The sequence below is a fragment of the Vipera ursinii genome (assembly GCF_947247035.1).
Source record: "Vipera ursinii genome assembly, chromosome: 1".
Lineage (NCBI taxonomy): Eukaryota > Metazoa > Chordata > Lepidosauria > Squamata > Viperidae > Vipera > Vipera ursinii.
The window spans coordinates 176,163,293-176,176,579 of NC_139512.1; the positions used below are offsets into that span (position 1 = coordinate 176,163,293).

A 13,287-nucleotide genomic window follows, 5' to 3' on the forward strand; every position below is an offset into this window, starting at 1 on the left:
AAGACTCGATTGCTTCCGCCTCCCTCGTCGGGAGCTCCGCCTCTTTCTGTCCCTCCCTCCGCTCTGCCTTGGCGCTGCAGAGCGGCGCGGACGGGTTTACTTTCGGAGGGAGGGAGGGGGGGCGCGACGGCGACCATCATGCTGGACTTTGTCATTTTCGCCGTCACCTTCCTGTTGATCCTGGTGGGAGCCGTGCTTTACCTCTGCCCGGTAAATAAGCGGGGTGTGAGCCAGGGGTGGGTGGGTGGGTGTGGGTGGGTAAAGCAAACCAAAGGGCACTTTCGCTGCCACGTCCTCGTTTGCAGGGCAACCCTAGGCAACTTTACTCGGAAGTAAGGAGTTGGGGCTTCCTCGCAGACAAGTGAGCCGGGACTGTCGCTTTGCAACGTCCAATTCGTGTCTGGGACTGTCTGGAATAGGGATCTTCAAACTTGGTCCTTTTATGACTTGTGGACTTCAACTCCCAGAATTCCTCAGCCAGCCATGCTGGCTGAGGAATTCTGGGAGTTGAAGTCCACAAGTCATAAAAGGGCCCAAGTTTGAAGACCCCTGGTCTGGAAGGAGCAGTTCCGTGGAGTTTCTTGGGACGAAGAGGTCGCCCACCCTCCATGGTTTTGCGGCAGCGGTTTAATAAAGCTCCTCCTTTGTTCCTTGCAGTTTTACTCTGACGGCCGAAGATGGGACAGAAACCATTTTCTGATTCCTCCCTCCCCCACCCCCCCGAGCGCCTATCTATTTTGGGTTTTCCAGAGACCACCCACCTTGCTTCCCCACTTAAAGAGTGTCCCATTCTGTGTCTTCCCCCCCCCGGCTATTTAATATATTTCTGAAAGCACGGGAAGAGGATTTCCAAAGTTTTCCCAGCAACACCCATCTTGCTCTCTTCGACTCACGAAAAATCCGAGAAAAGTGCAACGGATGCAGACAAACGAAATGGAAAGTTAATCAGATAAAGCAGAGAAGCCCTTGGTGGGTGGGTTGATTTATTCAGTCCCATCAGCCCACCTCAACTGTGGAGGAAAAAAGCAAATCAGAGAAAAGGAGTTCAGTCTGTATTCAGTGTGGACAGCAGGTGGCAGCATTTAGCCAACTCTGAAGAAATAATGGACAGGATAGGATGGGGTTAATATTTCAATGGGAGACCACTAGGAATAGTGGCATTCTGGAAGAAAGTAACCATGGACTACTTCCATATTGTTGCCAAAATGTTTCCATTAAATCAAGAGTCAAGCTCTATAACTTCCAAGGAGTGTTTATGTTTAATTTACCAGAACACTAATCCAAAGAGCAGAACTGGTGTAGGTGGGTCTCACACACCAGTAGGGTTCAGTTATTTTCTTTGATTAGTTTTCTTTCGCTTCATGTATTCTAATATCCAGATGTATCCACAATTTCAATTTAGGATGAGGGTCAGGATCCTGTCAGGGATAATCTCAACGTTGTGACCATTCACCACTGCAAAGCACCCCTCGAAAGGGATGTGAAGGCCCCTTTTCTGCCTTAGAGCAGCGTTTCCCAACCTTAGGAACTTGAAGATGCGTGGACTTCAACTCCCAGAATTCCCCAGCCAGCATAGCTGGCTGGGGAATTCTGGGAGTTGAAGTCCACGCATCTTCAAGTTCCTAAGGTTGGGAAACGCTGCCTTAGAGGGTGGACAGCTCAGTTGTTAGTAGCCAGTGGGAAGAAGGTGGGCTTACGTGGGCCTGTGATCTACCCAAGGAGGGAAGAAAGCTTCCTGTGGTGGGAGGGGCTGTGGGTCAGGAAGGGAAGTAGAGGAGGAAATCGTTGGCATGCCAGAGGTGGACAGTACAGTCCCTAGCAAGGATGGGAAACATTGGGGATGGGGGCTTATCAAGGGCTTGGTGAACTATTCCAAATCCTGGAAATTAGCACCGTATCAAGGTTCTTCTAATGCAATTATTTTAAAATTTTCTGCCTTGGCTTTCTAAAAGAACTGCCCTTAGAAAGCCTATAATATGAATTAAGACAAATAAAAATGTAAACTTTACAGTCTGGAAGATTCAGCACAAAAAGAAATAGGATGAGGAGGAAAAGCAATGTTAGTAAATTGTCATATAGATTAATATCTAAAAGTGTAGAGGAATTAAACTTCACTATCTAATATAACTTTTACATTTGTTAGATTGCGGCTGTAATCCAGTTTTGAATGGGAAATTGCCTAAAATATGTTCCCTTGAACTCCATGATGGATCAGCAGCACAAGCAATTTATAAATTAACAATTCTGAATAGCTGGGTTTGAATGCAAATATATGTATTTAGGATTAAAATAAACTACAATCATATACATGTTTAATCCTGTAGCAGTTATAATGATTTGTAGTTTTACATTTGATAAAATCATAAGCATCTAGATTTAAGGAAATAGGCTAAGTAATACATTTCTTTTTGTGTTGACTTGATAATATCAGCATCTTAATCTTTCCAATTATGTTACCTTCTTTTTTAGTCTTCCCGACAAGCTTCAGGAATCCCAGGGATCACTCCAACAGATGAAAAGTAAGTTACTCCTTTATATATCATTTCCCTTTTCTACACAGGTGCGTCCTTAATCTTTTTGGGTCCATCGGCATGTTGCAAATTTTAAAAAAATGTTTAGGACTACCTCATTTTATTTGAGGGAGGATAAATTTAGCATTGGAAATCCCTTTCCTGTTTCCTATGTGTATTACTGTCTTATCTGCTTTTTTTCCTTCTGATCTCAATAATTGCTCTCCCTGTTTCTTTTAAAGATGGTTCCCTTTCCTACTCCATCCTTTTCCTAGCTGATTTTAGTTTTTATCCCCATCTTTTAAACAACGAAGCTGTAGTCCAGAGCAACCTTTGCAAAGTTTCTAAGACTGTTTGGGTCAAGCTGGTTCAGCAGGGTGAAAAATGTTCTTTAAATGTGTTGTCCATCTCAGCAACAGTAGTACTGCCTAATTGGAAATAAATTATTCTAATGAAACACTCTGGTCTGGTTGACATAATTAGTTGGCAGAGTCATAAACTATGCTTTAAATCCAGAGGTTTTGGTCTACAAACTGTGGTTTGTGAGTTATTTACTGTGATATTTAGTTAATGAAATAGTTGAACAAACTATGCCTTAATGTGGTGATTCCATGTTAAGTTCTTCATTTCTTCTTTGGAGATGCCAATGAATTTGCCCTAATCTCATCCTTTTTTTCATTCCAGAGATGGGAATCTTCCTGACATCATAACTAGTGGCAGCTTGCATGAGTTTCTGGTCAACCTCCATGAGAAATATGGTCCAATTGTCTCTTTCTGGTTTGGACAACGTCTTGTGATCAGTCTGGGGTCCATTGACCTCCTGAAGCAGCACATTAACCCTAACAGGACAAGTAAGTACTTTTCCCATGTCTATAATAATCTGAATCAGTGGATTGTATAAAATAAACTGTTTTGGGAGAACATAAGTTTTTTATGGATTTCATGAAGTCCACTGAATGTTATCCTCAGCTGAGTGATAGACAGATGAATTCAGCCAGAAGGGTTGTAAGGTGGAAAATTATTTGTGCAGACTGAAAACAGGAAGCTGAGAAATATGAAAAAAATCTGTTCGAAATAAATAGAAGTTCAATTCAGAAAGTGGGTAAGCTACTTCCAGCAAACTTGAATTGGCAAAGCAACATTCCCATGAACTCTAGATGATGGAAGTAACTAAATTCATCTAAAATATTTCAATTTCAAAATGTCAGGAGTAGAAGCAATGTTAACAAGCTATTGCCAAGTGTGATAGAGCTAAATTTGTAAATAAAATGGTTCTTTTGAAGACATTTTTTGTTGAACTACAACAAAGTTGTTCACATTTGTAAATAGTGAAACACTGGTTTCTGCACTGCTTTTCAGTTAATAACTTTAAAAAAATTCCTCTTACTAATTATTGTGGGACATCAATCCAGTTCAGTCAATGTAAGTGCCATAAAATGCTACTGACACCTGATGGCAAGGATCATTTTAGAGAATTGTCCAGGTGAATAAAACCTGAATGATGTTGCTGTGCTTCTGAATATGTCATTTGAACAGTTTTGAAAATGTAATAGGCATAATAAGGGTTTATGGCATACAGCCTAATCCTAAATTTTATCACATTATTATGACAAAATCCTACAGTCACATTATTAATTATAGGTAGTCCCTGACTTATGACCACAAATGAGTCCAAAATTTATATTGCTAAGTACGTTTTGCCCCTTTCTATGAGCTTTTTCTGCCAATAGTTAGCCAGGTATTGCAGTTGTTAAGTGAATCATGTGGTTCTTAAGCGAATCTGGCTTCCCCAATTGAGTTTGCTTGTTGTAAGCCAGCTGGGAAGGTTACAAATGGTAATCACATGACCCTGGGACAGTGTAGCTGTCATAAATACAGCCTGAATTTTGATCACAGAACCGTGTGACAATACACCACAATTGAGCCCAAATTTATGTTGCTAAGTGAGAAATTTGTTGTGAGTTTTGCCCCATTTTACAGCTTTTCTTACCACATTTGTTAAGTGAATCACTGTGGTGGTTAAATTAGTAACACAGTTAAGTGTGATGACTTCCCCAATGCTTCCTCAGATACCTCTCTAGATGTCAGCTGGGGTGGGTGAGTGGAGGATGAACCGGTTCCCGGTACTCAGGAGCTGAATTGATTGATGGCTCTGAGTAGCTGGCTGTGAGGGATTTGGCTGAGGCTCCAGGTGGGGAAAGCATGCAGTTGCAGCCAGTCAGGGAGGAGGAGGAAGAGGAGGAGGAACTGCTTTCTACACATGATCCAAGAATACGTAGGGCAGAGGTGTCAAACTGCCGGCCTGCGGGCTGGACACATAAGCAGGAAACCGCGCCCACCCCATTGCCGGCAATGGAGAAAAAGCTCCGATACGTTGTGCAACATCACGAGTTTGACATGTCTGTCGTAGGGCAAAAAAAAAGGCAGGAGCAGAGAAGGTCACCCAGACTACTTGTGAGGAAAAAGCCTCGCCCTTCTTGATGGGCTGCACTGGAAGCTGCCTATTTAACACAGAGGACAGATGGAGATAATGCTGGGAACAACATTTTTGTTTCCTAGCTGTGTGGTTTTTGGTCATTGTGATTCCTGACTCCCTTTGGATTAACACTGTGCCTTGATTTGGATCGTGCCTTGGAAACTCTGGACTTTTCTTGCCTTTTGAATTCTCTTGTATTGTGGATTTAAGTTTGCCTGGTGGATTTATTTTGATTCAGAAACTTTTAAGTGCCTTATAGACACTTTGGCCATTGCTCTGTGGACTAGCATTGGTTTGACTGGACTTAATTTAGACAGTTCTGAGTTTTGGTGAAGGGAATTGCTGGGGAATATTAATAAACTTACTAAACCAGTTACATGTGTGTGTGAGTGAGCAGGACAGCACATTAAGTGAATCTGACTTTGCTTGTCAAAAGGTCACAAAAGGTAATCACATGACCCCAGGACACTACAACTGTCATAAATATGTCAAGCATCTGAATGTAAATCACAAGGCCATGGGGATGCTGCAATGGTCATAAGTGTGAAAAATGGTCATAGTCACTTTGGTGCCGTTGTAAAAAATGAATGATCACTAAATGAACTGTTGTAAGTTGAGGACTACCTGTACTGCAATGGATGTAAAAATGAAAACCAGTCTTGTCACTTTTTTCAGTACTGTTGTAACTTTGACCAGTCACTAAATGAATGATCGTAAGTCAAGGACTACCTGTATTTCAATCCATATGCTTGCTTTCCCCCCCCCCCCCGCCCTTCTGCTGCCTGTAATAGGCTAAATATGGTTGCCATATAACTAACTGTGTGTAGAAGGAATTTCTTCATACAGTTCTTTTATAATGGGGTTTAAATGCAATCTTATGAAAGCACACTTTGTTTATTAAGGTACCAGAGGCAGCAGAGGTGAACTAAAATGGGGTAGAGATGCAACCCCTGTAGTGTTACGGGAATTACAGTGTACATGTAATTAGATGCAGCTGCAGAGTATGTGATTGGCTATAATAGCACACTGCTAGGTTAGGGAGGCAAAAGTTTGAGGTAATAAAAATGTTGCCTTTGAGGACACAAAGGCAGCATTTCATAGATTATTTTTTTTCTAAAGAGCTACTTCTATGGGTTTATTTTATGCCTTGCTTCCCAGAGCCTTCTGTCACCTCTTAGTATCTTCTCTTAGCTCTGTCAATATTTTGGGGGCTTTTTAGTGTTTTATGGCTGTGCTGACAGTTTAACACTAGGAAAGAGTATTTGGGGAGCAAGTAAAGACTCCTGCGAGTCCCTTGGACTGCAAGGCGATCAAACCGGTCAGTCCTAGAGGAGATCAACCCTGACTGCTCTTTAGAAGGCCAGATCCTGAAGCTAAAACTCAAATACTTTGGCCACCTAATGGGAAGGAAGGACTCACTGGAGAAGAGCCTAATGCTGGGAAGATTGAGGGCAAGAGAAGAAGGGGACGACAGAGAATGAGGTGGCTGGATGGAGTCACTGAAGCAGTAGGTACGAGCTTAAATGGACTCCAGAAGATGGTAGAGGACAGGAAGGCCTGGAGGAACGTTGTCCATGGGGTCGCGATGGGTCGGACACGACTTCGCAACTAACAACAACAACAATGTACTTGACTTGCCTAAGATCTTACTTACTTTTGCATCCTATTTTCCCCACAATGGCAATCCTGTGAGGTGAGTTGGACGGAGTAAATTCCTGGTGACTCTTACAAATTAAAGCTCTCCCAGCTGCCCCTTCCTTCACTCACTTGGCAGGATATGAAAGTTTGAGAGTTAGCAGCCCTATAGCTTTTTGCAGCTTAGCAGAGGTGTTAATCTAAACACATAGCAATTAAACTTCTCATGATGCTTTTCAACAGATTCTTGCCTTTAACAAAGGAATGTGACATTTAACAAGTCTGTTCTTTCAGTTCTTCCTTTATAAGCAAATACAGCTTAGACATTTTCTTGGGCAAGCCTGTTCCTTGAAGCTGTTGCACATATTTTTAATTAGCACTTCTTAAAAACATTTCGTAGAGTAGAGGTATTAGAGGCTTAGGTGAAGAAGCATTATGTGAGCAGGGAGGTGTTTTTTTTCTCCAGACAAGCATTGAGAATGTGTGAGTGCTTCCTTTTTACCGTCCACCCATCTAGTAGATTTGTTTGGAGAGATGATGTGCATGTCCCCTCTGAAATTGGAACTCCTCTCCTCCCCTCTCTCATGCTCCAAAGACTTTTTGTTGCATTTCTTCTCTCACCTCTTTGATGGATTGTGAAGAACGCATCACAGAATTTGTTTCCATTTCTCTGTAACTTGGGAACAACAGAACATTAAAGTTGACCTATCCTTTGGCCAGAAAATGTTGGCTGCTAAGCAGTTTTGCAGAGTTCAAGAGGCAAAAGATACAGGTAGCTATCTCGAAGGAGCTTACAGTCTGGGAAAACATGAAGAAATGAGATAGAAAGGCAAATTGAAAACAGATGTTCTCTTGTGTTCTCAGTTTCCATCAGCATGGGAGCTTGCAGCAATATGGATGCCCAAGACTAATGGCTCTGTAGTAGAATTTTGAATAAGAAGGAAGTTTTCAGATAATTATCTTGAAAAAGGGTACCTATCATAAGGTTTTCCTCTCTGTACAAGTAGGTCTGCATGTGGTTATCTCATCTCTCAAAACATTTTTTAATTTTTTAATTTTAATCCCATTTATATCCCGCCCTTCTCCGAAGACTCAGGGCGGCTTACAATCTAAAGCACAATGTGCTTAGCAATCATGCTGTTTTGTTTCTTTCTAAAACTACATTGATTGGAGGATAATTGAATTGGAAAGAGAAAGAAATTCTTCCCGGTCCACAAGAGCTGCAGGAGAGAAACCAGTTCTGGCACTTTGGTCTTGCCCTGTCCTTGGTCTCATTAAAATGCAAATAAATTTATAACTTTTTTTGAAATGAGTTCTTCTGGGATTTTTTTTGTTGTTATTCCATCTCTCACTGTTAACATAAACCTACCATTAAAATTATAGACTGAACATTTCTTTGTCAGTGGACAAATGTACAAAATCAGCAGGGGATCAAATACTTTCCCCCCTCCCTCACTGTATGTTTTTTTAAAGTACTTTTGTTGATAGCTGGTTTACCACTGTGCTGTTGTGGCTTTTCAATGGCCTCTCTTTACTGATGCAGATGAAAGTCCTCAATTGTACTTCTGCTACTTGTAAATTGGACAAAGATGAAAGTCTCTTAAGCGGTAGAAATAAGAGAAAGCACAAGTTGTTTGAGTAGTTTCGAACTGATTTCAGCCTCTAGAGATTGCAGCATGTGCTCTGCAGGATATTTTTCCTGGATTTTGTGTGATTTTTTTTTTTAGGTTCATATTGCTCCTGACATGTTTGCCTTCTATTGCCAATGCTTGCCAAGCTCCCTTGTTTAGTGCACACTTTAATTTTGCACCATGCTGCTTTTGTTATGCTTGGCTTGGGAGTGGGTGGAAGTCAACAGCACCTCGAGGATAGAGGGTTCCCCCCCTTTTTTTCCTTTGAGTCACACATTTAAAGGGTACTTGAGCATTTACACAACAGCCAAGAAGGGAGAATAAAATAGCTCTACAGTGCAGTTCTACATATTTATATTAAGATGTAAATCATACAGAATCCAGTAAGGTTTCTACTGCTACTGTTACTTACTGAATAAATTGGGTATCTAGCTCATGTTATAGAAGCAGGGACAAATTATTTTTCTAATGGAATGCATCTATTTTATTAATTTGCTGGATTTATACCCTACCTTTCCTAATGGAGCTCAGCTTACATGAAAATCTCTTCTCATTTTGTTGCCATATTAACTCAAAATCACCCAGTAAGCTCCAATGCTTGAGGGTGGACTTGAACCCAAGTCTTCCTTGAGTTCATCTTCTAGTTTAGTACTTTGACTACTATCTCTTACTTACACTTGTGCTTCAGTAGACAGTTTTTGTCAGTCCTGCTCATCAAGAGCTCTGTCATGTGGCCTTGGTTTTGTCCCTCTCTTCCAAAGATATTCAGAGGAGGAAAAATGGCAAGATTATGATTGCAAGGTATTCTGTTGAATAGAGATTATGTTGAGTAATAATGGTGAATGGTAGACCAGAATATTTGATAAGGCAGAGCTGGGTCACACAGTGACCCCTTTTGGATTCCTCAAGTTCTGGCTGCAGTAACACTTTGTTGTAATTTAGTGTAACATAATTTGTTCTCTGTTAAAATAAGAATGTTTTTACATTCATTTGGATTAGCACCACACACCCCGTAATTAATGCAGTAGGAAACTAGAGCATTTCTGCCAAATATATACAGTGTGATTGCACATACATTTTGAAATAGCTTGTATGCAACCATTGTTGAATCAGTGTTCCAAGCTGTGAGTCTCCTCCAGTGTCAATGAGACACCCAGGGTTAGCCTCTGTGGGAAGTCAGCTCCCCAGAGAAGGAAATATTAAAAGGGCAGAAAAATATATTTCCTAAAAAGATATTGAAGAACCAGGAAAGCATTTCTTAATAGTCCCAGGTCTCCTTCCCCCAAGCAGAAAACCAGTTCTATAGACATGCAAATATAAACCATCAGGAAGGTTGGAACTGGAAGCTTAGGAAAAAAATTGGGTATCTAGCTCATCTAAAATCTAAAATCTACATACCCCAACCCCAGGAAAGCAGGATATGACCTTTGGACATACTAGGATTGACCCACAACCATCAAGAATACCAGAAAGCACACCCAGACTCAGGTCAGAATATGTCACACAGGAAATCCAAAGCCTGAAACAGGAAATAACTCCAAAGAAATGCTCCAGGGGGTATAAAAACCCACTTCCTACATGTGCTCAGTCCTTTTTCTGTCTGGCTCTCCTCTGCAATAAACTGTAACCTTCTTCCTAAAGCAGTCACCATGTTGTTTATCCCCCGCTTGGACTAAACCATGATGAAGATTTTTCTTCCTATACCTCATAGCTGAAGTATTGTCAGTCCTTCTGGTAAACCAGACAGGAAACACAACTAGGTGAGCTGAATCTACTTTATTGTAAGGCTACACGTTAACAGAATCTTGCAAATCTGACGGTACAAACGTCTTGCTGCCACTTTTAGCTGTCTGATCAATTAAGGTGATCCTTCCAAAGTTTCTTCTGACTGTTAAGCGACTGCCTGCAAGGTCTTCCCTCTCTTGTCTGATTGTTTCCTAGGCAGCATCTCTTTCATTCCTTCCTTCATTCCCCCACGGTCATCTACACATTCCATTACAGATATTTCCACCTAGGTTTGTAATGTAATTTTTTCTTTAAGAGATGATATAGGACTGAGACTTAAGTCCTGCATCTGTGGCCTTTTGATACATCCACTGCTGCTTTGCGACCTCAGTGATCCTCATAAGAGAGGTTTACCTGTGGTTAAACTTGTCTACCACTGCTTCTCGTGAGAGACATATTGTCACCGGCATTATAGTAGCATTTTTGCAAATTGGCTTGGACAACAGATGGTTGAGAATCTCTGAGCATCTGATTGTACTGGGCAAAGGATATTGCCAGCAGGCAAAGTGAGCTGCATAATCGCTATAACCTGGAGCTGGTCCAGTTGGCATGAAGCACTGGTTGGGCTTCTGCTTTGTTCAATATGGATGAAAAACATACTTTAAGGAGGACTCCCTTAGTGATCTGGTAAAAGTTACATTATGTCCTTGAAGCGAGGGATAGGGTTATTAAAATAAAAATGAACATCTGCGGGTCTTACCAAGTTCTTACTGATTCTTACAGGAGAAGCTGGTTCTAAATTGCTTGAGGCTTTCTTGAGTGCCTGGTGAGATCACTTTCTTACTCTGAAGACACAAATTGTACTTCTTCCTTTCTTCTGCAGAAGGATTAGAAGAAGATGTAAGCATGTGTGACTATTGACAAAAATGGTTATTGGAGATTTGGGCAATACAGACATTCCGGAACAAAGAAATGGGAATACAGTTCTGCATCATCTTGAGGAAAAATCAGTAATTTAGGTACCAATACCAATCCGATGTAACTAACTGCAAGCCTCTGAACTAATTTGACAGATTTACAGCAGTCTTTCCTAACCTCCTCCTTTCCAGCATAAGCAGTGGTTGTGAACAATGGGAACCAAAGTGAGGGAACTTCTTTAGAGCATTATAGAGATTGATTGCATTTTCACTCTCTCTTTCAGCGGACCCCTTTGAAACGATGTTAAAGTCCTTGTTGCAGTATCAGTCTGGCCTGGGTGGAGACATGGCTGAGAGCTGCTTGAGGAAAAAACTGTATGAAAATGGTGTCACCAAGCTGCTGCCGAGCAATTTTCCTGTCATTCAGAAGGTAAATAGCTTCCTCTGAGGGCAGAATTTTGCTCTGAAGTATGGGAGGGTCTTCTTTCTAGGAAGATAAATGATTCAGAATAATTTCTTTAAAAGGCCGCGATGCATGGAGAAGAATCAGATGTTTTGCGGTTTTTGAAAGTTGCTTCTCTTGTGTAAAATACTTTGGCCACCTAATGAGAAGGAAGGACTCATGGAGAAGAGCCTAATGCTGGGAAAGATTGAGGGCAAGAGAAGAAGGGGACGACAGAGAATGAGGTGGCTGGATGGAGTCACTGAAGCAGTAGGCGTGAGCTTAAATGGACTCCAGAAGATGGTAGAGGACAGGAAGGCCTGGAGGAGCGTTGTCCATGGAGTCGTGATGGGTCGGACACGACTTTGCAACTAACAACAATCTCTTGTGTAAGCAGTCAACTTTCTCAGAAGTGACTCTCCAGTATTAAAAATACCTTGTCTGGTGCATTTTCATTTTATATTTTTCCTGTGTATTCTAGACAAGTTAAATTAAAACTCAAATGAACAGGCTACTGTTTTACACTCCCCTCCCACTCCCACTCTGTCACATAGTGGATTTTAGCAGAGCTTATATTTTCCAAACTAAAAACCATTGGCTTTTTATCTTTATTTTTATGTCATATTGATTATGCTATAATTTCTTTGTCAGTCATCCAGAGATGCTGAGTATTTAGTATTATGGTCAAACAGACAATCAAACAGATGTTTAGATTGGATTTAGTATTTTTATTCACTTATCAAATCCTTCCCAAGGACCTGGGAAAGGCAGATATTTGATGGTGTTAAAGATGTCATTGGGATGTAAACTGTTCCAAGTAAAGGTGCCTTTTGCACATGTGGTAGTATTCTCAGTGCCAATGGTTTTCAAGTGATGCTTGAGATGTTTAGGGATTGCACCCAAGGCACCATTCCTATTAATATTAAACATGTTTTAAACATGATCAGGATTGCACAGGCAAAAAGAGAGTGCTGTTGAAAAATTGGATTTGCCTCATTTTCCCCGCACAAACTGATAGTGAGACGTTGTACCAAATACTTTGAAAACCTTCACAGTCTGTCACTTTTAATTCTTAAAAATAAATAGTATATCTGGACCTGTTCCAGTTGGATTTCATATCGGAGCATGATACAGAGCAGTACAGATTACTCTTGTCATGACCCTTGGCAGAGCAGAAATGGAGATGTGTATTGATTGCTTAGTGGCTTCTTATACTATTGACCATAGTATCTTTCTGGACTGGCTATGGGGGTTAGGAGTGGAAGGTACTGTGTTGCAATGATTCACCTTCTTCCTAAGTGGTTGGTTTCAGTCAATGTTGCTAGGCAGAGAGAAGTTGCACCCACAGGCTGTCATTGGTGGGGTACCACAGGGCCTGATGCTCTTCCCTGCCCTGTTTAATATCTACTTGAAACACTTAGGTGACGTCATCCATCAGTTTGGGGCTCAGTGTCATCCCTATACTGAGGTTACTCAACTTTATATCTCAAGGCAAAGCTGTTGATAAACTGACCCAGTGTCTAAAGACTGTTTGGTGCAGAGGGCATGGAAAAGATTTCAACTCAATCCTGACAAAACTGAGTGGGTATGGCTGTTTAGCCCCTTGGGATCTGGGACATTTTCATCACTGTCCTTATGGGGAAAAATACTTCCTCATTCTAGACTAGTGCACAATTTGGGGGGGGGGTTCCTTCTGGACTTGTAGCTATTGCTGAAAGAGCAGGTGGCAGCTGTGACCAGGAAGGCTTTGGTACACTTCATCTCCCAGTTGCTTCTTTCCTTGACTGAAGGCTGTTTAGACAGTTACTCATACACTGGTCATGTTACGATTGATTATTGCAATGTACTTACACAGGGCTACTCTTGATTATCTGGAAATTACATCTGGTATAAAATGCAGCAATGTGAACAGTAATTGTCGAATGTCACCACTGCTACTTGAGCTGCATTA

At 41.3% G+C, this 13,287-nt stretch overlaps 1 protein-coding gene across 1 annotated transcript in view; it reads left to right on the plus strand.

The window, feature by feature from the left end:
• Window positions 1–64: 64 nt before the first annotated feature.
• The window catches only part of CYP20A1 (cytochrome P450 family 20 subfamily A member 1), a 42,582-nt gene continuing 29,359 nt past the window's right edge, over window positions 65–13,287 (plus strand). Inside the window, exons 1-4 of the mRNA XM_083371299.1 lie at window positions 65–210; window positions 2,470–2,519; window positions 3,195–3,361; window positions 11,179–11,324. Coding sequence (XP_083227425.1) covers window positions 139–210; window positions 2,470–2,519; window positions 3,195–3,361; window positions 11,179–11,324 — 435 coding nt within the window. The 5' untranslated portion in view covers window positions 65–138. The remainder of the gene's footprint in view (window positions 211–2,469; window positions 2,520–3,194; window positions 3,362–11,178; window positions 11,325–13,287) is intronic.